Source organism: Arachis hypogaea, chromosome 6 (assembly GCF_003086295.3).
Source record: "Arachis hypogaea cultivar Tifrunner chromosome 6, arahy.Tifrunner.gnm2.J5K5, whole genome shotgun sequence".
Taxonomy (NCBI): Eukaryota; Viridiplantae; Streptophyta; class Magnoliopsida; order Fabales; family Fabaceae; genus Arachis; species Arachis hypogaea.
In genome coordinates this window covers 104,054,065-104,079,643 of record NC_092041.1, presented here as the reverse complement: position 1 = coordinate 104,079,643, position 25,579 = coordinate 104,054,065, and the positions used below count along the sequence as shown (strand labels likewise).

The following is a 25,579-nucleotide window of genomic DNA, read 5'->3' as shown; positions in this document are numbered from 1 at the left end:
ATATTTATTATTCTATTTGTTATAAATTTAATTATTAATATTGTCGACAGTTTTAAGTTTATTAACATTTTTTATATTATCTTTTATATTTTTCATTTTATTATAATTTTCTATATATTTACTTAATTATTACTTGATCAAACAATTTGACCAATAATCTGACAGTTGAACCTCTAATCTAAATATATAATAAATTTAACTTTTAAAATTTTTAACAAATGGCTCACACGTGACTGGAAATTCCGGACAGCGCAACTCCCTTCTTTTTCTTCAACTCTTATTTGCTTTCGCTCTAAGCACAAAAAGAATAATAATTATGGTTTTTTTTTTTTTCCTTTTAATAAGTCCCTGAAGCAATGGCTAGGAGTTCGTTAGGAGGATTAGGCTAAGCATATTATGAGATACTGATTCCTACAATAAATTTTCTGTTCATATTCCTCTTGTACTTTTCAGGTCCAAACCGCTATTTCCAGAGTACCAGAATAACTACAATAATAGTATAATAATACAACTCCTTTGTGCACCCTTCAAGTTATAATAAAGATTGCAGATTCAACTACACGCCTGTTGTTCTATCTTTACTGCAAAAGAGTGGTTTCTTGATTCTCAGTTTTCAGTTTTCAACTTCTTTTACTGCCACTGAAGGGAAATAGTTCGGAGTTTTGGATTTCCTTTTAGCAGAGTTGAATAACAAATTAGCAAGATGAGGGGCAGTTTGTGAGTGTTCTGGTTTTTCCTTTTCGAGATCTGGGTTAAAATGGAACCTCCTACGGGATTCTGTGCTACTTTGTGGAGCTTCATTCGGTTTCTTCCTTTCTTCATTGGGCTTTTGCTTCTTGGCACCATCAAAGGTGAATCAGTCTTATCACACTTGTTCTTGTCTTCTTACTTTTCTATTTTTAATGGGTTATGTTTGTTCCCTTAATCCCTTTTGTCTTTTTGTTTTATGACAAATTGTTATTAAATTAATGGGAATCAAGCATAATACTGTGAATGAGCACAAGAGATAATTGAATAGAAACACATTGTTTTACTAGAAGAGTAATTTCGTCATAGTAGAAGTGAAATTAGGGGTTCAAATCTTAATCTTAGTAAAAGACTAAGAATAATGATTGACAAACATGTATCTAATGTTTCTGGATCAAATTATTTAATATTTCAGGGTTAGTTTTTACATTCTCTGTTGAGCAAAGCTAAGGAATCTTAATGAGTTTAATTTCTATGTAGTGTTACATTGACGTCCTGTTAAGTGCTGCCATGAATGCAAAAGTAGTTTTGTTTTTATATCTTAACATCTTGTTTGCTTGATTCATTCCACAAGTAACTGAATGTGCAAAAAGCTACTTCCATGATGTATTAGGAAAGAATCGAGTGAAGAATATGATTGTAAGTTGTAAGCCTTACTTACCAATGCTTGAACTGAACTTCAGGAATCCTTCTCTGCCCATTGATATGTCTACTAATGACAGTTGGGAACTCAGCTATCATTCTTGGACTCTGGCCAGCACATCTTGTTTGGACATATTACTGTGTTGTGAGGTGCTTTTCTTGGTTGCCACTTTTTCAAACTCTTTCCATTGATAAACCTATTATATGTAATTTTAATAATTTTCTGATACTGATTTCCCTGATGGACAGTGCTAAACAATTAGGGGCTGTTCTGAAGCTTGTTATTTGTATATCTGTGCTACCGGTGCTGCTTATTTCATGGCCAATTGTTGGAATTGTTGGAAGTTTTGTAGCTGGAACAGCCTATGGATTTCTTTCACCAATATTCGCTACCTTTGAAGCTGTAGATGAAGGAAAAGAGGACAAACTTTTCCATTGTTTTGTTGTATGTTTTGTCCTTTCCCTGTAAAAGCTGTTTTGTTGTGAAGACTGTGATCTTGTTATCAATTATGAATACTTCATGCTACGTTCCCAGGATGGCACTTGGAGCACTATTACAAGAAGTTGCATGGTTGTCAAGGATGTAAAAGATGTTTGTTTCCATTCTTATTTCTCGGTTATGGACGACCTACAACAAAAGGGACCACCAGATGTAAAATACTATGAGATCAGGTTTGGTCATTGTATCCACTCTATCTGTTTACATTTTTGTTATTATGTCTCAGATTTTTTCTGAATCATTGTACTTCTACACACATCTGAGTCCTGCTCTTGGCTGCATGATGAATGTAAGACATCTTGATATAGATCTGTTTTTAGTTTATAGAGAAATCTTTTGCATTTAACTAGTTTATTTAATGTTATTACTACCAGTGTTCGGTATTTAGCTTAATCTAGCCTAGAGGTAGCCCTTTCCATGGCACCGACAACCAGGCTCTTATACCATTGTTAAGTATCAAAGGAAAGTGGGAAACCACACCTTAAAAGCTAGCTGTTAAGGAGGAAGAAGAAGTGAAGAACCACTCTCTTTAAATACAACATTAAGCATCCCGTACCACCCGATGTGGTACTTTGCACACCCCATAATACCCAAATCCCTAACACTCTTGAAGGGAGATTTTGCTTGTAGGCCGCTCCTAAAACTTCCCAGTATCTTATATTTTCAAATTTAGTATTGTTTGGGACTTGGGTATTATGGGGTGCCCAAAGTCCCACATCAAGTACTATGGGATGCTTAATGTTGTATTTAAGAGTGGTCTGTCCCCTTTAAAGGCTAGTTTTTAAGGTGTGGTCTCCACTTTTCTTAGATTCTTAATAAGGGTACCATAGCTAGGTTGTTGGCAGCACAGAAAAGACTACCTGTAGACTGGATTAAGGTAAATAATGAATATTGATAACCAATAGGTGATTGTGATCACCATATGGTGTGATCAACATTAAGTGTGATCTCCGTCCCACCTATGGTGATCACTCTCTCAAGTGAAATCCAAAATTTAGAGGATCCAAATCCCTCTAGGCCAAAGTCGACAGAATGAAGCCACCATGGACGTCGGCTCTCTAGGGCCAGTGTCTTCTTAGGGACTTGTGGTATTAAGGGACGCCCAAAATCCTATGCTTGATATTGAATTTAGGAAGAGTGGTTCTTCCTCCTTAATAGCTAGCTTTTGAGGTGTAATTCCCACTTTTCTTACGTACTTAAAAATGAAAATAGAGTGGGACCAGCTGATGTAACAAATAGGACAGCTGGAAAAGTTAGCGGGAACAGCCTGAGTGAGAGATGAATTCTCTTATAAGAGAGAGGATTGTAAATGTATATTCTCCAATGCTACCTTGTTCTCTACCTCAGTATTTGGTCCTTAAATTAATTCATCAAAGACTTGGAAGAGTATCACCCTAATATCTTCGAGCTCCTCTGTTTCTCATCCACTCTCTCTTCTATAATTCTTCTTAAATTTCCTATTCTTACTCTTTTGTTACTGCCTAGTCTTACATGTAGATATAAGCAACTGGTGTCCAATAGGTATAAGAATATGTGTAAAATCGATGTAGGATTAGAAAGAATGCCAATGTAGTGCTTTTCCTCTTGCTGTATGTGTATTTCTGCATAAACTGTTTGAAAAATGAAAGAATAACACTTTGAATAGTTGAGGTACCCACAACCCTCTCCTAATTTGGTTCTATTCCAACTCCCTGAGATGTTCCTCTCACTATCTGTTCCAGTACCCTTTATAATTCCCAGCTCCTCTGGTCACAGAATTCTCTCTCACTTGCCAGCTGGATAGGCTAGTTACAGAACCCATCCTAGCCTATGATTCATTCAGCTACAATTAAGTCCCCTTGTTATTATAGTTGAATAAGTTCCTAACAGCACACAAGTTGATTTTGAGTTAAAAAGGCTGTAAATTAAATTTAAAACCAACTAAAATTGCTTTCACTCGATCCTCGAAAGGAACAACTACCTTATCCACTATCTTGTTCTTGAAATATACGTTATCCCTTATCCACTATCTACCTTGAAAAGACACAGTAGTTTGCCCTTAGTTTAGCTGCACTGGTCTGGTGATATTTTAATATGGATCATTTGCATGCCAAAATTATAACAAAGCTGCAGCAGATTTTCAAAGAAGATACCCATATAGGACATGGTTCGCAAATGGCAGATTTTGGGTGTAGGATACCTTCTGTTTCAGTTGAAGTTCCAATAAGCAAGAAAAAACCAAAGTATTGAAACTTTTACAGCCAAAATTATTCTTTCAATTAATTATTACCATTTTTACTCAACATGGCAAACCAGTGAGACTTCATTCTCCACTATTCTTTGCATTTTGTGTGTTAGTCATATCTTTAGTATATGATATATTTTACATGAGGTTATTTGACGATACAAGATTTAACATGAGCTTTTTGACCATCCCTCTTCAAAAGCAAATAAGTTATCTGTATTGGTGGATTCTAGGCACTTATTAAAGCATAACAAACTTGTGAATTCTATTGAAAACAGGTAGAACGAATCTAGTATTGTTCCACACAGACTAGTATGTCTTCTTTATTTTGAAATTTCATGTTGTGCAGGCTGCTTTATCTTCCTGGTGCTGCAGTAGCTGCAGCTATTGGAATCATAGTTGATGTGCCAGTTATATCGTTTGTTGCTCTATGCAAAGGCCCTTTCATGCTTGTTAAGGGTTGGCACCGATTGTTTCATGACCTCGTTGGCCGTGAAGGTCCTTTTTTGGAGACAATATGTGTACCTTTTGCTGGCCTTGCTATCCTTCTATGGCCATTGGCAGTTGCTGGGGCAGTTCTGGCATCCATGATGGCAAGTTTCTTTCTTGGTGCATATGCAGGTGTTATTGCATATCAGGTGAATGTTCATATCCACTTCCTGTGTACTATAGGCATAAACAATTATGTTATACTTGAGTCAAAATTACAACTTTGTAGCAATTTAGTGGTAACCTTATTTAGTTGGTTCTGGACTGATAAGCTAGTGTTGTGATTGTACGGTAAAAACTAAATTGTGGAAGCAAAAATTGTGGATTGGAAGGCATAGCATTTGTTGTTTTATACATCACAGCGTCTAATTTTGAGACTGTGTTGTTCCCCTTCCCTTATATAGTACATGATAAAAATAACTTGCAAACCCAAGATGCTTAAATATGTTAGCTATGGCGGGTTGTCTTTTGTACCATCACATGATAAAAACAAAACTAACATAGCAATATTTTAAACCTTGGTGCAATGAAGCTTTACAAATTCCTTCCAAAATTGTATCTTTAAGATGATAATGCCTAGTGATGAAGTTTCATTTATGTTGAGATGTTGTATCATAAAGTTTCATTTATGTTGAGATGAAGTACATTCATTTGTTCTTTGACAAAACAGGAGTCTTCTTTCGTGTTGGGCCTTCGATTCATCATTGCAGCTATGGCCCTTTATGATGAATACAGCAATGATATTCTTGACATGCCAGAAGGATCCTGCTTTCCTAGGTTTTATTCCACTCCCCTTCTATTTGTCAATGTGACTAGCTTGCTAAAGCTCTTGTCTTGAGTTTTTCCACAAGTGATACTTGATTTGATAGGCCTCAATATCGGAAAATGGTTGACTCATCAAAGAGAACTGCACATTCAAATTCATTCTCAAGACACAGTGGCTCCTTACGAAGGGCGCCTTCTCGTTCATCATCAATAAAAAATAATATTGTTGAGTTGAAATCACTTGAGGTACGCTTTGTATTATTTCGTATCCTTTCCAACGATGCACAAATTAAGTATTCGCCTGTTTGAGGGTCTCTACTAATGAATCGTCATGTGTAGCTGTTGGATGGCTTATTTAAGGAATGTCGCCATGTTGGAGAAAAATTGGTTTCCGAAGGTCTAATAACACCTAAAGACATTGAAGAAGCTAAGACTAGTAAAGGGAGTCGAGTTATAAGTATCGGTTTACCTGCATATTGCCTTCTCCAGGGGCTGTTGCGCTCTGCAAAAGCTAATGCCACGGGTATATTGATAAGTAAGTGGAAATCTGAACTCATGCGAAGATTATTTTGTTATAACCAAGTTGAAGAAATTTTGTTTGCTTCCTCATTGTAGATGATAGTACCGAACTGACTACCACAAACAGACCAAGGGAGAAATTTTTTGAATGGTTTCTTAATCCTCTTTTGATAATTAAAGAACAAATCAGAGCGGAACAACTTTCTCCCCCAGAAGAGGATTACCTATGCAAACTAGTACTTCTGAGTGGGGATTCAGAGAGGTTGAAAAATTCCAGTACTGCTCCAGCCCCTGAATCTGAGGTCAAACGTGCTGAGCTTGATGCATTGGCTAGAAGGTACTTATCACGCAAAAGATCAGTTAGTTTTATTTTCCTGATGATCCATTAAACAAGGCTTTGTTTATTTGTTTCTTTTTCTTTTTTCACATATTTAGACTTCAAGGGATCACCAAATCTATGACAAGGTTTCCAACCTACAAGCGCCGCTTCGATGATCTTGTAAAACAATTGTCGGATGACTTTGCTGAGAAGCATGGAGTGAAAACAATGTCCAGATCAAAGAGCGCATTTGCTCGGATGGTTAGCTTCAAATCCTTAAAGGGACCAAGAAATAATGGTTCCAATCAAGGTTCGGAAGATGTAAAAGATGTAGAAATAGAAGGCCCTTGATTGAGAATTTCATGCTATTATCATTAACCCAAAGAAACAAATTAGGTTATTGCTCACTTTAGTCCCTGTAGGTACATGATTGTATTATTTTGGTTCCTGTAGGATTTAACGAGTCAAGATAGTTCTGTTAGATAGCAAACATGAGTGAAGTTAGTGTCATTAAAGGACTAATTTAAATCATGTTTGTTCCACAATTACTATTTTGATTCATTAAAATCTATAGAAACCAAATGAGTCACATGTGTATTTGTAGAGACCAAAGTGAACACAAACTCAAACAAAATATCATGCCGCAGGTGTACAGTAGTCTTCAACTCCATTTTGGATAGAAGACTGAAGTGTAATTGATACACTTGTTCATGTTACTGAAACGTATTTCAGCATGAGTGATGATGCTTTCATATTGAAAAAATGAAAAGTATAGGAATGTACCAATTGATTGATAATGTATTCATGTTTTTTTAGACCATATGGCTGTGATCCAAAAGTCAATGTATAACAGTTTTGTAGCATATGTTGTCGCTAGTAGGATAATGCAAACTGAATCACACGAGTCCCTTTAGCAGCGTAATCATTTTTCATTATGTCTGCCCATGAACTGCTTGCGGTGAAAGCTAAGGGAGCGTTCTATAATAGTTTTTTCCTTTTCTTTCTTCTCCTTTATTTATTTATTTTTTGTGGACTGGTATGTTCCAGTTGTGTTACATTGTTTCTAGCTCATGCTTGGAAATTTTTTATTTTTTTCATAAGTAGATGCAGCCATTCTTCAATGTGTATGTTGTGTATGTTTATAGGGTTTTGATTTCCAAGTAAATAATAATAATAATAATAATAATAATAATAATAATAATAATAATGATTTTTGAATTAATTTTACAGGGGGAAAAAAGAAAACTACCATCACATCATACATGGTCTTTAAATATATAGTTCACTGATAAATTCACAACATTAATTTTAGAATATTTGGTTTCTATTCCTTACCATATCTTCATTTTCTTTCTTAAGTGATGGGAGAATAAGATTCTTAGGCACAGTGAGATCTTTGAAGATATCAAGGTTATTCTTTGATATTTTAATCATGACAAGTGTACTACTCAAGGATAACGAGTTTTGGCAGCATATTTAAACAATCATTTTTATAATTTGATTATAATGGCAACTAAAAGAAACACTAGGACAGAAACAAAAATATCTCTGAAGGAATGCACTTATCTTGCAACTAAATATTTGATTATGATTTGAGCCATAATTTCAGAGAATGTGCTGCCTCTGGATTTTGCTCACATATGGGGAAGAAATATTACAACAATTCTTTCACTTATACCGTCTGAGAATAGAAAAAGCTCAAGCAACAACAATGCTGAATATAAATCAAGAAATTCTAAACAGAATTAAAAACAATGAAATCTTGTCCCGATATCTTTTTACTTATAAAATGGAGTACATGGTATTTAAACCTAAAATTACAGTATTAAAAAGATTAATTTTTTTCATAACCAATACACTCATAAAAATTTAAAAATTTTTATTATTATATTTTTAAATGTATTCTTAATCTTGACTAAATTTTAAAATGGGCCTGTGAAATCTAAATAATGTATTGACTTGATCTTTAAAATTTTAATTACATTATTATGATTTTTAAGATTGATCTTCAGTCTTGCAATATTTTTTTAGCTAGTACAACATGTTCGATAAGTAACACTAAAAAAATATTGTCTTTACTAATTAAAGACAACACTTAATATTTGTTATACAGAGACAAGGCTGTTATAATTTTTTTAATAACACACTATAAATGTTTTCTTTGATCAATTAAAGTACATATAAAAAACGTTGCTTTTGTAAATTAAACAAGCAACATTTGTGATGTTTATATATTGTTCTTAAATTTTTAATAAATTTTTTATTATAAATATTATCAAAAATAAATTAAAATCTTTTTTCTAAAATTTTGACCTTCCCTCCAAATACTTTAACAAAAAATACTTTTTCATTCTTTTAAGTTAGCACAAAATACATTTTTATAGTTTATATATAATTTACTGATTCAAATCTTTATTGAGTTCAAAACAAAATTTCAAACCTTATTTTCAATTAGAAACCTTAATAGTCACCCAAAAAAAAAATTAGAAACCCTAATTCCAACCATTTCGAAATTTTATTGATGCGCGATTTACCCTTGTTTGTTCGATTTCCTCATCGTTGCTTGTGAAGTTGTGTTCCACTCTGCTCGCGTCGCCGTCGTGCTTGTCGCTGCACGCATCGACTCATCGTTGCTTCTGAATTTGTGCTCCTCTCTGCTCGCGTCGCCGTCGTGCTCGTCTCTTCCAGAGTAAGAAGTTTAAAAATTTTATCTTTTAAAATAACTTTTCAATCAAAGCTATAATCAACCCTTTTTTCTCCCTACTCGCAGACTCAAACACATAGGCGTGGAAGAAGGCATTGGGGATTAGGGTTTCTTCCGAGTTCCTGGGAACGATTAACCAAGAGAAGAAGATGATCGAGGTGGTTCTGAACGATCGATTGGGGAAGAAGGTCCGCGTGAAATGCAACGATGACGACACCATCGGAGACCTGAAGAAGCTGGTTGCAGCTCAGACAGGAACGAGGGCCGACAAGATTCGCATCCAGAAATGGTACACCATCTACAAGGATCACATCACCCTCAAAGATTACGAGATCCACGACGGCATGGGCCTCGAGCTCTACTACAACTAAAATCCCTCTTCAAAGGTCTCTTCTTTCTTCCCTGCTATTGTTTATTTTAGGTTCCCCATGATTTTGCGTTTATTTAACAATTGGCTTGTTAGAATTTACCTTTGTTGAACATTGTGGATTCATAATTTTGTTCATCACCAGTAAAGGCTATTTCTTTGAGGAATTGCCCAATTTATGTGCTCATGTTATTGTTTCTGTGCATGCTGCTTCCTTGAACGGTATAATAGTACTGATCTTTTGCTGTTGTTTGTTTCAGGTGCTATTAATGGCGTAATATATAGTATGTGCTGGGAACTGGATAAATGTGTCAAATGTAATTTTTGACTTGCAAAAGACCCCTTTGATTGGAATAATGTACATACCCCAATGATATTGGATTTAATTTGCTGTTGGAACAATCTGTTACTTTGTTATATAATATATATTTGACGTGTTCTTGTTTGATTCGTATTAATTGAAACCTCCCCTTTTTGTCTTCCCTGCATAGTGTGCTTAATTACAATTTGTTTGTTTGAGATATTGTTCTTCTAACATTTATCTAGAACAAGAACATACTTAATAACTAAGAAAGAAATGATGGTTCTGTGGCCTGTAAATAATCTGTAGTTTCTTATTCAATGGTTGCTTCCCGATATATGGTTCTGTTGTGCATGCTTTAAATTGTTATGTTGTAAGGTTTTCTGTTGATGCTGCTGTGGGGTTCGTTGCTGAGCATGTATGTCTGAGATTTTGTTGGCCTTGCTATCCTTCTATGGCCATTGGTAGTTGCTGTGGCAGTTCTGGCATCCATGATGGCAAGTTACTTTCTTGGTGCATATGTAGGTGTTATTGCTTATCAGGTGAATGTTCATATCCACTTCCTGTGTACTATAGGCATAAACAATTATGTTATACTTGAGTCAAAATTACAACTTTGTAGCAATTTAGTGGTACACTTAATTTAGTTGGTTCCGGACTGATAAACTAGTGTTGTGATTGTATGGTAAAACTAAACTGTGGAAGCAAAAATTGTGAATAGGAAGGCATAGCATTTGTTGTTTTGTACATCACATTGTCCAATTTTGAGACTCTGTTGTTCCCCTTCCCTTTTATAGCACATGATAAAAATAACTTGCAGACCCAAAATGCTTAAATATGTTAGCTATGGCGGGTTGTCTTTTGTACCCATCACATGATAAAAACAAAACTAATATAGCAATATTTTAAACCTTGGTGCAATGAACCTTTACAAATTCCTTCCAAAATTGTACCTTTATGGTGATAATGGCAAGTGAAACATCCTCAAGGCATACATAAAAATCATCAAAAAGTTTCATTTATGTTGAGATGAAGTACATTCATTTGTTCTTTGGAAAAACAGGAGTCTTCTTTCGTGTTAGGCCTTCGATTCATCATTGCAGCTTTGGCCTTCTATGATGAATACAGCAATGATATTCTTGACATGCCAGAAGGATCCTGCTTTCCTAGCTTTTATTCTACTCCCCTTCTATTTGTCAATGTGACTAGCTTGCTAAAGCTCGTCTTGAGTTTTTCCACAAGTGATACTTGATTTGATAGGCCTCAATATTGGAAAATGGTAGACTCATCAAAGAAAACTCCACATTCAAATTCCTTCTCAAGACACAGTGGTTCCTTACGAAGGGTGCCTTCTCGTTCATCATCAATAAAAAATAATATTGTTGAGTTGAAATCACTTGAGGTAAGCTTTGTATTATTTCGTATCTTTTCCAAGGATGCACAAATTAAATATTCCCCTGTTTGAGGGTCTCTACTAATGAATCGTCATGTGTGTAGCTGTTGGATGGCTTATTTAGGGAATGTCGCCATGTTGGAGAAAAAATGGTTTCCAAAGGTCTAATAACACCTAAAGACATTAAAGAAGCTAAGTCTAGTAAAGGGAGTCGAGTTATAAGTATCAGTTTACCTGCATGCATATTGCCTTCTCCAGGGGTTGTTGCGCCCTGCAAAAGCTAATGCCACGCGTATATTGATAAGTAAGTGGAAATCTGAACTCTTGGTTGCCTTTGGTTTTCTCTTCTCTCTCTTCCAACCTTTGTTTTAACTCGTGAAGATTATTTTGCTATAACCAAGTTGAAGAAATTTTGTTTGCTTCGTCATTGTAGATGATAATACCGAACTGACTACCTCAAACAGACCAAGGAGAAATTTTTTGAATGGATTCTTAATCCTCTTTTGATAATTAAAGAACAAATCAGAGCGGAACAACTTTCTCCCCCAAAAGAGGATTACCTATGCAAACTAGTACTTCTGAGTAGGGATTCAGAGAGGTTGAAAAATTCCAGTACTGCGCCAGCCCCTGTATCTGAGGTCAAACGTGCCGAGCTTGATGCATTGGCTAGAAGTTACTTATCACGCAAAAGATAGTTACTTATTTTCCTGATGATCCATTAAACAAGGCTTTGTTTATTTGTTTCTTTTTCTTTTTTCACATATTTAAACTTCAAGGGATCACCAAATCTATGACAAGGTTTCCAACCTACAAGCTTCAATGATCTTGTAAAATAATTGTCGGATGACTTTGCTGAGAAGCATGGAGTGAAAACAATGACCAGATCAAAGAGCGCATTTGCTCGGATGGTTAACTTCAAATCCTTAAAGGGACCAAGAAATAATGGTTCCAATCAAGGTTCGGAAGATGTAAAAGATGTAGAAATAGAAGGCCCTTGATTGAGAATTCCATGCTATTATCAGAATATCGGTAACCCAAAGAAACAAATTAGGTTATTTTGGTTCCTGTAGGATTTAACGAGTCAAGATAGTTCTTTTAGATAGCAAACATGAGTGAAGTTAGTTCCATTAAAGGACTAATTGAAGTCATGTTTGTTCCACAATTACTCTTTCGATTCATTAAAATCTATAGAAATCACAACAATTCACACGTGTATTTGTAGAGACCCAAGTGAACACAAACTCAGAAACCAAATATCACGCTGCAGGTGTACGGTAGTCTTCAACTCCATTTTGGATAGAAGACTGTAGTGTAATTGATACACTTGTTCATGTTACTGAAACGTATTTCAGCGTGAGGGATGATGCTTGGAATGTACCAATTGATTTATCATGTATTCATGTGTTTTTAGACCATATGGTTGTGATCCGAAAGTCAATATATAGCAGTTTTGTAGCATATATTGTCGCTAGTAGGATAGCAAACTGATTCACACGAGTCTCTTTAGCAGCTTAATCGTTTTTCATTATGTCTGCCTATGAACTGTGCGGTGAAAGCAAATGGAGCGTTCTATAATAGCTTTTTTCTTTTCTTTCTTCTTTATTTGTTTATTTTTTTTGTGGACTGGTATGTTCCAATTGTGTTCCATTGTTTTTAACTCATGCTAGGAAATTTTTATTTTATTCGTAAGTAGATGCAGTCATTCTTCAATGTGTATGTTGTGTATGTTTGTAGGGTTTTGATTTTGAAATAATAATAATAATAATAATAATAATAATAATAATAATAATAATAATAATAATAATAATATCTGAATTAAATTTTGGGGGGAAAAAAGAAAACTACCATCACATCATACATGGTCTTTAAATATATAGTTTAACTGATAAATTCACAACATTAGTTTTAGAATATTTGGTTTCTATTCCTTACCATATCTTAAATTTTCTTAAGTGAGGGAGAATAAGATTCTTAGTCACAGTGAGATCAGTGAAGATATCAATGTTATTCTTTTTATATTTTAATCATGACAAGTGTACTACTCAAGGATAACGAGTTTTGGCAGCATATTTAAATAATCATTTTGATTATAATGCCAACTAAAAGAAACACTAGGACAGAAACAAAAATTTCCCTAAGGAATGTACTTATCTTGCAACTAAACATTTGATTATGTTTTGAGCCATAATTTCAGAGATTGCGCTGACCTCTGGATTTTGCTCACATATGGAGAAGAAATATTACAACAATTCTTTCACTTTTACCGTCTGAGAATAGAAAAAGCTCAAACAACAACAAAGCCGAATATACAAAGGTAGTAAAATATCTGATTATCCTATTCTGTACTAACTAATTCAATTCTTGTGACTGTGCGTAACAAATTTCACTTTTATCAAATGGTTTACTTCTCCCGGAAACATCAGCCAAGTTGTAGAATTCTTTCATTGCTTTTCTAATTTGCACCTTCCTTTTTTTATTGAGCGGACGTGGTCCTAAAGAACTTAGATTGATGGTAGCACCATAAGCCTCAGAGGATTGCACAACCAAGTCATAAGCTTTTGAAGAAAGGATAAGGCCTTCACTTTGAGCTCTCATATACAACTCATATGCCAGCCTAGGCTTTCCATCATTCGAAAGTGCCTCAATCAACATTTCATAAGTGATCTCATTGGGAGAGATGTTTTGAACTTTCATCCGGTGAAACCATTCATATGCTGCACTACTCATACCATTTCGTGCGCAACCACTAATAATTGCATTATATGTAACTACTGTTATCTCAATTCCCAATGTTACCATTTCTCGGATGATTGCATCTACTCTACTAAAATTTCCTTGTGCAGTATAAATTGATGCCATGATTGTGTAGGCATATGCATTTGGTTCAACCCTAACTTTGATCATATGGTCCCACACACGGAGGGCCTCGTCGTAGAGTTTTCCTTTCTCAAGAGCACTCAACAAAGCCCCGTATGAAATCACAGTTGGTTTTTCACCATTTTCCACCATCCTCTTAAATATTTGCACAGCAGCAGTAGTTTCTGCAGCCTTCGAACAGGCCATAAGAACTGAATTCCATTCCCTACTTCCCGGTTTTAGGCCTTTATCTTCCATCTTGTTAATCAGCCTCACACCCCATCTCCAAATTCCTTTTTTCTTGGCTGCACTGAGAAGGACATTAAAGTGAGAGGTTATCAGTTCATATGACAAGTTATTTGGCTTTGGCCCTTTGTCCAATAAGTCTTCATATATCTCCAAAGCAGCCCACCACTTTTTTGCCTTCCCCATCAACCAAATTACATGATTGCAGACAGACAAGCTGATCTTATCATACCTTTCCCTTATCCTTGTGTATACCTCTCTGATAACAATATAGTGGTCTTCACGAGTACAAGCCCATGCAAGTCGCTCAAGGTCAGCACGCCCCAGTGGAATTCCAGCATTGTCCATATCAATAAGAAGCTTCAATACATTGTTGCTCGAATTATCATGACTGACAAGCCAACGACGCATTACTTGATAGCAAACACGGATTGTAAACTTCTCAAGCTTTATTAACTCACTCTCCCAATCTTCACCATCGTCATCTCTCCCTATTCCACCTTGTCGATACTTTTCTCTGAAGTCAACAAAAAAGTTTAGAGCTCCATTCCCATCTTCCATTCTTCGATATGCCAGCAAAGCTTGAGAATAGGATACTGGAGACGGGATAAGGCCATTTCTATGAATTTCCTCAAGCATATCGAGCGCTTTGCCAGCTTCCCCTTTCTCAATGTAAATAGCCATCAAGGTATTATATGTCACAACATTATAGGCGATTCCATCTCGTGCCATTTCATTTAAAATGGTCTCCATTTCATCAAATTGTTCAGACTGTTTAACAACACCTAACACGGCATTATATATGTAAAGATTGGGGCCAAAAGAACCATTAGTTTCTATCTTCCTCCTCTTCATCCAATAAAAAAGAATCAACGCAGAATTCATTTTCTTGTCTTGACCAAATCCCTTTATTATGGTTGAATACACCTGAAGGGGCAACTCCCCCTTGTCCTTAAGAATATCTTCCACGTCCTCAACCGTCTTAGCGGACTGCAAGGTTGTTGCAAGTGCTCTCACATCAACCTTAACATCACTCTCTTCTCTTCCATCCTCCCCAGCATTGTTATCACTCTGAATCTCTTGTTCATAGTTGATACCTTCGGTTTGATCCGAATTCGAAGAGTACACACCCTCTGACTCACTGCTAACTGAGGAACCATCAGCAGAAACTGCCTCCTCCTCAAACAACTCAGTCCCACTGCATTCACCACCATGCATCTCTTGCTGACAGTTAATACCTTCACTTTGATCCTCCACCAATTCATTACCAATAATACCCTGATCCTCCAGCGTCCGCGCCATAGGTGTAACAAAATTCACTTTAGAGTATCCAAACAAAAACCCTAATCTAAAATCAAAATTTGGGTTCCCAACACATGATACAATACTGTAACCACTTGAAAAGCTTCTTGAGCATCGAATATCACCAATACATGTTCTACGAGACAGAGAAAACACAAAACCAAGCTTCACCTTTCTTCTCCTATTGGGAGAAGGACTAGATTCAAATCCCGCAAAAGGAGAAGGAACCAACGAGTGGTTACCCTTAGAAGGAAAAGGGCTTAAAGCGTGCATATTCTAGGTGAAATTTAGAGGTTGAAACAAAGGATTATGAAATGAAATTGATTGAGGAAGCAGCATTAGATGATGGTTTCGTAGTCGTACCTTCAAATGAGGCTGGTCCGAATCAAAGGAAGAATTGCAGTGTTTCCAGCAATGCTGGCTGCTTCTTAGCCATTTGTTTCAAAGGGATAAATTCGAATAGAGAAAGCCGCAGCAAATGGAATTTAAGCAGGTATGGACTATTTTCTAGGTTCTTGTAAATTGTAAATAGAACCAAATTCCATCCGTCAAATTTATGAAAAAGAAATTACCATCCTTAATGTTGTATATTAAAATTAACTAACAGTATAAAATAAATATTAAAATATAATTATATAAATATATAATAAAAATAAATTAAATCACATATATATTTATAAATAAATATATTAATAATTAATTTTAGTATATAAATAACATTTTTAATAAAAAATATATTTATATTTTATTTTAAGTTTTAATAATTAATAAAAAATATAATTTAAAAATTCTATTAATTTATTTTAATAATGTTCTAAAATTTTAAAGCATTAGAAAATGTTTTTCTAAATCATTTATTATAAACTTCAATTATTAAGACTTGAGAACAGTGTATTTATTACGGAAACACTTTAAAATAAAATTTTAAATTAAAAAAGTATGAAAAGTCAATAAATTTAGTATATAATGTGTACAATAAATTTGAAAAGAAAAGTATTTTAAAAATTAAAAATTAAATTCTTAATTAACTATTTAATAATTATTTGAATTCAGATTTTGAAATTAAAAAAATTAGAATTAATAGTTAAATTCATTCATACTGCATATAATAACTCTAAAAAATATAAAAATTATGGTACAATATTATTATTATAATAATAATAATAATAATAATAATAATAATAATAATAATAATAATAATAATAAAATTATTATTATTATTATTATTATTTTATTTATTTTATTTTGATGAAAAATTGTTATGTTTGTTGGAATAAAATCTTGAGAGATATTTTTGTATATTAATTTTTTTTGAATTAAAATATTCACTTCTAAAATTTGTTAAGACCAATTTGGATAATTATTCTTTAAAATATGTACAAAAGGACAAATGTAACATTTTAAACCAATAATCGACACAGAACCAAAACATGACATCTCCTTCCACTTACACAGATGAAGTATAGCAAAAAGTTATAAACATTCAGATGGGTTAAAGAGCCCCTTATAAGATTAGCAATTTAATGTACCGCATTTCTCTAAAGTGTATGTATACACCAGTATCTAGCAATTATCACATGTGAAAATCATTGGCTAAACCCTACCTTAACAATGAATGCCAATGGAAGCAAGTGGACGTATATGCTATATTTATGTTCTATAATCTAAATGTACACAATCTGTACAGTAATTACACAACCCTGTCAGTGCATGACTGCTCGTGACTTTTTCACACGCATCATAGGGCCTTCTGATCGAGCCTTTCGTTCCAGTTCAGGCACCGAACGAGGCTGCTGAACCAATCACCTGTTTGGTCAAACTTATTAACAGTTGGAAGCGGATGCTCACTCATAGCTATTCGGACAGAATCTCCCCTTGAAAGTTGCTGCCTTCTCTTTCCATCAAATGAAACCCAGGCATTACTTCTTGCATCTTCTGGAATCTGTGTTATTAATAAAACCTATGTAAGGTACATACCAAATTCTCAATTATAAAATACTAAATTATTTACCACAAATGCCAAACAAGTAATTAGCATATCCCACAGTAATAAATAAGCATATCTACTAAGTACCACAAAAAAGACAAACAACCATGATGAACACCATTCACCAATCAACTACACGTATAATAACCCACACATATGCATTTATAATAAATTTTATAAAAAAAATCACAAAATATAATCAAAGTTCATAAATAATATAGTCACAATAGCTTTATATTTATAATAAAAAACGAAATAAAGTACAAAAATAGTGATGGTTGATTTGTTGTGTTTATGAAATATTTGATTATTTTTAAAGTTGATTATTTTGTTAAAAAAATAAATGAGCAATGATAAACAATCATCAGAATTTATTATTTTTTGCTATCGGTTAATTATAAAGTATATTATTGAATTACTACACTAAAGAAATTGAGTTGATAACTAAGTCATGACTAAAACCAATAAATTCTGATTGCCTAGTATTTCTTAAAATAAAAAATAATTTATAAGACAATACATATAATTATAGATAAAGACGTGGTGGCTGAATTTTAGTGTTGCATTTGGTGTCTTTCGACCCCCTTCCCCATTTTTCGGTATCCTTGCGTTAGGATTGACTTTCATAGATACCTTATTATTATTCTTGTTATTATTATTATTTAGAAAAAAAAAAATACTTTCCCTAGAATCGTTAGTAAATAAGCTGTTCTAGCAAAAACCGATCTACTTCTTTTAAGAAAAAGTACCTCCATAATATTGTGTGTATATTTGGATACAACTTTTATAAGAAACACCTTTTTTATTTTTATTTTTTTCTAAAAAAAACTAATTTATCCGTTCTTTTAGATGAACAATACTCAGCTTTCAAAAAATGCAGAAGCGAAATCTGTTTTCACTTTTTAATAAAAATATTTTCCAAAAATATGCTGACCTTTAGTTCAAGTCGAGCAGAATCTGGAAGTACAACCGGTCTAAATGAGAGCGAGTGTGGACAGATCGGGGTAAACAGCATGCAAGGAACGTTTGGATGGACCTGCAGTTTTCTTATCACATGATTCACGTCAGATCAGTTAAATTCACAGTGCAAAAAGCAATGAATTATAATGTCATGCTGACAATGTACAGCTCAAAATTTTATAATTCTAACATGAAACTAGAACATGAAGGAATGATCGTCTGGGGTCTTGAAACCATATTAAATGAACATAACTAAACTCCAACAACTAGCTCAAGAAGTAAGTGATGTCACTTATAAACTATCTAAAAATCTTAACCCTGAGAGATATAGGACTGGTAATAATTTAAATAACTCAATAATGAGTCAAACACTAGCTCAAGCTTACCATGGAACCTCCAGCAGCTGTAGAATAGGCTGTGCTTCCCGTTGGAGTGGCTACAATGACTCCATCACCTTGTACCTGAAAGACACGACACTTGTCTCAATATATTCCACTGCCTCATGAAAATGTTAAATATGGAATACAATGAATGCATATATCTGTTGACAGTAACTCAGTTAGAGAACAAACATCAAGACATAATAAACTTACTTTGGTTATAAGACGATTATGTTCATAACATTCGATCTTTGAAAGATATGGATTTGAACCCCGGTCGACAACAACTTCGTTGAGAATATCAAATACCTTCCCTGGCATTGCTTTACCCTTACGAAAAATTTCACATCTCAGACGCATTCTAAGAGTAATGTATACACCGTCCCGCATATTATTTCCATGGATGACTTGTCGAAGGTCGCGCTTATAGTCCTCGAACTACATACAGATAACAGAATGAAATCAAACAATAAGAAAGAAGCTATTCATATCCTTTTACAATAAAATAATGGAGTTGGTTAGCTTACACTATGAGAAGTCAGAAAGCCAAGGGAGCCAAGGTTAAAGGACACAATCGGGGGAACAGCTCCTCCGAACAGATTTGAAGCATGCAGTATGACACCATCTCCACCCAAGCAAGCCACAAAATCTACTTGATCATGTAGATCACTGGATCAAAGGCATTGAAATATTAAGATATCGTTAAATGAAAGGACAGGTTTATGCAAATGAAGGGGGAAAAAATTCAATTCAATTCATATAGATATAGAAAGTCAAGATACCTGGTGTCCTGATTATAAAATGTCTGAACAAAGCCAAAGCCTGGAATTCTAGCAAATATATCATGTACATCTGGTTCGACAAGAACATTCATTTTCTCTTGGTGATACAAGAAAGAAGCAACCTGCAGAATAGATTGTAAATTAGTTATGCACTTCACAACAATGACAGCCATGATTTCCTTAAGAACAAAAAATTGTGCAAAGTTCTCTTAGTATAACATTCAAAACCCAAAAAAGTTTTGATCCCTAAATTCAACTCCTTTATTAAACAGGGACATTCAGATGTCATTGTTCCATTCTCAGTACTGATAATCTAGATTCAACCGTCCATATATCAACTTTTCTGTACTATAGTTTCAGCATTTGCTATCTAAATGTAAGACATCTTGCTACAACAATATTTATTTGGCCATCCAGGTTCCATATTAGAAAAACATTAAAGTACTAGAAGAAATACAACCACTAGCATAAAATGAGAAGCTCAGTGTCAATGCTTGACATAGTTTATAAAGTGTTTAGCAAATAACTTTTTCTTAGATGCCAAGTTTATAATGATTTATGGAGTAAAAAAGAAAATCAAGGAAGTAAAATACGTCTTTTGCTTCTTCCATTAGTTCTTCCCCCAGCTTTTTCAACAATAGCACTGTCTTTGGCATTGATTTCCACATAAGCATCTGTTGTTGGGTGCTAGGATGAGAGAAGGCCAAAGAAGATTCAGTCACTTTTTCCCTGGTACAAGAAAACCCATCTGTTCGAACAAGAAACATCTCTGCTTTCTTTCTTGATTGCAGTCTTACAACTCCTGTCGAAGACGCACACATATCTCCCTCGATGGATCCTAAGTCTTCATAATCTGATGCTGACCCAGGCTTAACCACACGATCTTTAACCCTTTGAGAGTTGGTTGTTCCATTATCCAAGTCATTGTTCGCAATGGAAGAGACATTGGCATTAGACATGTATTGCCTTTTTCCTTCACTAATTCCATGCACAGTTTTCCTCGAAGAATGAGATGTACTCCCATTAACTAACTTCCAGTTGTCACCAAGTGTATTCTGGGGCTCTCCAGTTGGATAATCTAGATGAGCTGAACCGTTGGAACTTTCTGGACCCACAGTTTTAGGAGCAGGATTATCACCATTGGTGTTAACCACATCCCGAGATAGTCCTCCGACATGCTTGTTCCCTGATTCGGGTAAGCATTCCAACCTTTCAATCTGATAATTCATGTAATAGGGAGGTGTTACCTTCTTGCTTCTGAAAAATTCGGACATTTTCCTTCTGGAAAAGACATCACAAGGAGGAACTTGAGCTTCTAAAGGATTTATTTTGCCAAAGAAACTTGGATAAGATCTGTCCGCAATAGTCCCGTTGTATTCTGAAATTTTCTTATTCTCAGGAGTACTTCCACTTGTAGCCCCAGCTTGTGATTTCTCATAACTAGAGTCACTTTTGTCAAATGTTCCAAAAGAACTATGTGTTGCCCCCAAACACTCTTGTAATGAATTGATATCTTTTCCCCTGGACAATTGCTCTGCAGTCATTAAAGAGTCCTGCAGTTTCTCAGATCCATTTGAATAATATGGTAACATGTCATTCGAAGCAAGTGATTGATTAGAAACAATCTGTGATGCAGAGCGAGTCATGTACTGCTTCCATCGCGAAACCATGGCAGATGTTCGCCAAACTCCTTCTTTGCTGTGAAGATAGATAGGCCTTTTCCTGCAATCTGAGACATAGGATGCAAATCTTACAACTTGTTCCATTGTAGGAGCTGTCCTAACTTCAACTGGGATTTTACCAAATCAACTCTTCCAGATGAAATAGCTTCATTGACAGCCAATTCATAGAGGTTATCTTTCACGGTTTCTGCTCTGAGATCTATAATAGTCTTATAACCTCTATCCAGTAACCACTTCAGGCCCTCTTCTGTTACGTGACCACCTGCCCAAAAAGCAGCATCTGAGTCTTTGGACTCTGTGTTGCCTTTAGAAGTAGATAAATACACAGGAGTCCAATTTGCAAATAGTGTATGACAAGGATAACCCTCCTCACGAGGAAAACCAGGATCGTAGCAAACATTCTTTAATCTCTGAAGTTTTCTCCAAACATTTAAGATTCTATCATCACCAGGTATTAAATAGTTTTCAAGAGCAACATGCAAGCTTTCACAACACCTTTTCATCTCACTCCTAAAAACAGCAAGTGGGGGTTCGTCCATTGCACTAACATCTCCACCACGAAAAGAATTCATGATCGAGGATCTTCCGGAAATAACATCCTCCCTGCCTTTGTTGACAAGGGATACCATACATCCAAGAACAGAAACTATTTTATCTTCAAGATGAGGTTTCTCATCTGGTGGAACCTCATACGAGACACTACATTCCCCAGTAAAAGGGTTACATAAAGCATCCATTAACGCAGAATGAAGCCTTTCAGAATTCCTGAAGATCCTACAATATGCCTCAACTTCTGCAATATCACCTGGGACAGGACCCATCCATGACGAAGTTGTTTGATCATTGAATTGGAAGGAACTTGGGTTCTAAAACGTACAAAGGAAAAAGAACATTGAAAATGAATGTCAATAGATGACATGAAACTTTGCTATTCGTTAATCCATTTAAACCAAATTTTAAAAAATTATTATCTATTATGTAAACAGAGAAAGAAGCTGAGCAAATTATATGTATATCACAAATGAAATTCATTCAAAGTTAATTCAGTTTTGCATTGTGCATCAGCATAAAACAAGAACACAACCAGAATTCACTAAGATGTAACATAGAAATATAGAATCAAAATTTGGGAAAATGTTATTTCTACATATTTGTATAACTATATAGTGAGTTAGACAAGACACCCTATCAAGATCTAGTTAATGCCATTCAAATAAACGTGGACTTCATTATATAGGTGTTGAAGGTGATGATAATTAAAAATGGGATTTACACTATCCATGACCACAAGTGAATATATCCCAAAAGCATAACCATACTAGTGACAATGGTTTCATAGCCATATCACAGTACACCCTAGCAACAAATAAAGAGATTCAATTTTTATTTTACTGCATCAGTTTTACAGTATTTGACTAGTGCATTCAAATTTTTTATAATATTATTATGCAAAGAATTTCAAGCTTTGAGCAACCACTAAAGTTTTCTCTCTAACTTCAGAGTCACAGTCCAAACTTTACAGTTAGCCATCGACGCTTCTGTCAGCCTACAATCCACAAACTGCTGCCATTACTCAGACCCTCCTCGGTAAAGTGCAAGCTTGTAGATTGAACTACCCTTTCTATTATTTGCAAAACATTTCATATTGGATTTAAATTCTATGTATGGTCACTATTCTAGTAAGAAAGGTTTTGATATAAAAATCTAATTATGTATTACCATATCAGTAATAGTAACTATTTCTTGCATTTACTTGATGAAGGTCATAGAAACAATGTCAGACATGAAAACTAAACGCTCTCATTTCTCTTTAAGAATAAAAAATAAAAAAACATATATATAAAAAGAAAAAAAAAACTGTGTTTTTTCTGCTAACTAGAAAGATGAACTATTGACTTCCTTACTTGTACACGGCACATATTTGAACTTCAAGTTAGGACATATAGATGTGTATAACAGATGATAAGAAGACGAGATATATAGGTACCGAAGAGTCGAGTCCAAAATTGAAGGAGAAGGAGTTGGAAAGTTGGGCGCTAACGAAAAAGTTGAAGGGTCTACGGAGCCGTCCACTCTTATTCTTCCTTTGAAAGACGAAGTCGAAGCGGAAGATTCCAGCATTGGCCAGTGGCGGAGGAGAAGGCTTGAAGAAGCACAGATACGAAGGCCAGAAGGCTCCGGCCGCCAGACGCGGGTTCATCACGACGAAGAACACCACGTGTCACTTGTAGATACATTACAAGTTACCATAATACGAAACGAACGATCCCCTAAGATATAATTTTCATTGATTATTTGTTTTATGTTTTATATTTATATTTTTATGTGCTTTAACCTGTTCAGTTATACGTTGTTGGTGTTTGCCTGTCTGTTTGGGATGGATTTAGACAAAAGATGTGTGGTTGGATGATGGCGGGGAATATCGTATTGCAGTCAATAACAACAATAATAATAACAATAAAAATGATTTTTGTGGTGGAGGCAAACTGTCCTGCCTGCTAGTGGATATTTCATATTTCATATTTATATTTGTTGCTATTATTTTGTGATGTGATACTTATGGATTTTCTTTTATTTTTCTTCGCATTATCCGATCCTTTTTTTTATAATGTGATTGGGCCATGACAACATTATATATTCTAGGATATTACAAGACACAATCCTTTAAGTTAAAGGGCAAACTAGTATAGTCACAAAAAAAAAAAAAGGGCAAACTAGTATTCATTGGGTGCTTGTGGAATAAATACTAGATAAGTAATGTAAATAGTGTGTATGACCAAAAAAAAAAAGTAATATAAATAGTGTGGGAAAATAGAAATTACATGCGCGGGAATGAAATGAGATCATTGTAATTGTGGCCTCATGCTTAATTTATGGTGGATGGCTGGATGCAATGGAGTAAGTAGTAACTTCACATAAGCGAGGAGCATGTAAGGTGTTTACTGTGCAAGTTGAATTGTATAAAAATTAAAAGTAGGTGTATTGTGTGATGCTTTTTACTGTTTTATTTTGAACTTTGGCTGTTTTGTATTCTGAGCTTTGATTTATCTTTAATGGCAATATTGAAGGTGTATTGAAAATCTTCTGAAACTTTTTGCTCTCCTTTTTGGGTCAAATTATAAATCAACGATCTAAAAAAATTGAACGGGTTTACAGTAAGTCTATAAAACTAAAAATGAAAGTTAAAACTCTAAAGCTCATAAAAGATAAAAACAATTGTGAATTATGATAATGTATTTATAAAAATTATTTTGTCACTATACTATATTTTTTAATTCAATAAATCAATCATGTATATATTTTTTAGTGTTTAATTTTGATGCATTAATAGCGTAAAATTTACACAATCATCCAATTACGCTGTCAATAAAAATAAGAGTTACTTTGGATGATGTGGCGTTACGTGATTAGATGTATGTATAAAATTGTTTTACACTGACCGTGCATCAAAATTAAATTTATATTTTTTATTGCAAATTATATAAAAATATTAATATTAATTAAAAAAAATTCGTGTATATATGATACCAATTATTACACGTATTATTTGAAAGAAAGAAAGAAAAGAGTAAAATCTATCAGTTTGCGTGGAAAAGGACTAATTTTAAGAATCAGTTTGCATAGTCCATGGAAAAAAATTGATCTATATAAAATTTGAACTATTATATCAAATGTTTAGTATGTTATTATAATATATATCAAATGTTTAGTTTGTTAGTATGATAAATTTGATAAATTGATCGATTGATGAAGGTGAGAGTGAACATGACGTGACAAAACAGCTGAAGCAAACAATCAAAATAGCATGCCCAGGTGAAAGTGTTGCGGAGGTGCTTTTGAAGTATGAACGTTTAGGATTATATTGCTGTTTTTGTGGATTCATAGATCATGATTCCAAAAACTGCAGCATAATCATGGAAGGCACACATGAAGATTAAAACTTGGAGGCAAGATGGAGGGCAAATCTAAATGCGAGCTTTGTAGGGTGGAAAATAGAAGAGATGAAGGAGAATCAGCACCCAAATAAAAGAAGATAGGAATATGGTTTGGCACAGGTAGCAAGACGACCAACACCAGTTAGTCTCATTAAAAGTTTTGAGAAAAACTGTTTCAAATAGAAACAGCAACGAAGATAATGGGGATTTGGATGAAAATAGAAGTCCAGGGATACAGCAAATCTCTCAATTCAATACAACAGTGGCGAGGCAAAGTGAAGATATCGAAGATATCAGAATGATGAAAGAGAACTCAGCTCAGGGAATTGAGGGAGAACTTGAGAATTCGGGTTCATTCCAAGTTGGGACAAACTCAAAAATTCTGATGAGTAGAAATAAGAAGCTGAAACTGAAGCACTTAGCTCGAAAAGCATCGTTCGGAGAGCTTAATCCAATTATTGGGTTGAAGAGGGGAGCAGT

At 34.5% G+C, this 25,579-nt stretch overlaps 3 protein-coding genes and 2 pseudogenes across 3 annotated transcripts; 3 read left to right on the top strand and 2 right to left on the bottom strand.

The window, feature by feature from the left end:
• Positions 1-220: 220 nt before the first annotated feature.
• On the top strand, positions 221-7,067 carry LOC112697262 (uncharacterized membrane protein At3g27390). Its single transcript, XM_025750363.2, has 10 exons — positions 221-851; positions 1,431-1,539; positions 1,639-1,834; positions 1,925-2,061; positions 4,462-4,750; positions 5,272-5,378; positions 5,471-5,612; positions 5,706-5,901; positions 5,982-6,222; positions 6,321-7,067. The coding sequence occupies exons 1-10, from the start codon at positions 758-760 to the stop codon at positions 6,553-6,555; spliced, it is 1,746 nt and encodes a 581-aa protein (XP_025606148.1). The 5' UTR covers positions 221-757; the 3' UTR covers positions 6,556-7,067.
• Positions 7,068-8,746: 1,679 nt separating this feature from the next.
• LOC112697261 (ubiquitin-like protein 5) lies at positions 8,747-9,733 on the top strand. Its single transcript, XM_025750362.2, has 3 exons — positions 8,747-8,893; positions 8,975-9,294; positions 9,536-9,733. The coding sequence occupies exon 2, from the start codon at positions 9,058-9,060 to the stop codon at positions 9,277-9,279; it is 222 nt and encodes a 73-aa protein (XP_025606147.1). The 5' UTR covers positions 8,747-8,893; positions 8,975-9,057; the 3' UTR covers positions 9,280-9,294; positions 9,536-9,733.
• Positions 9,734-10,699: 966 nt separating this feature from the next.
• LOC140173504 (uncharacterized membrane protein At3g27390-like) lies at positions 10,700-12,377 on the top strand (annotated as a pseudogene).
• A 711-nt stretch (positions 12,378-13,088) lies between these two features.
• Positions 13,089-15,868, bottom strand: LOC112697260 (uncharacterized). Its single transcript, XM_025750360.2, has one exon. It carries the CDS (start codon positions 15,644-15,646, stop codon positions 13,319-13,321), a length of 2,328 nt encoding a protein of 775 aa, XP_025606145.1. The 5' UTR covers positions 15,647-15,868; the 3' UTR covers positions 13,089-13,318.
• Positions 15,869-16,836: 968 nt separating this feature from the next.
• On the bottom strand, positions 16,837-23,605 carry LOC112697259 (NAD kinase 2, chloroplastic-like; annotated as a pseudogene).
• Positions 23,606-25,579: the final 1,974 nt, after the last annotated feature.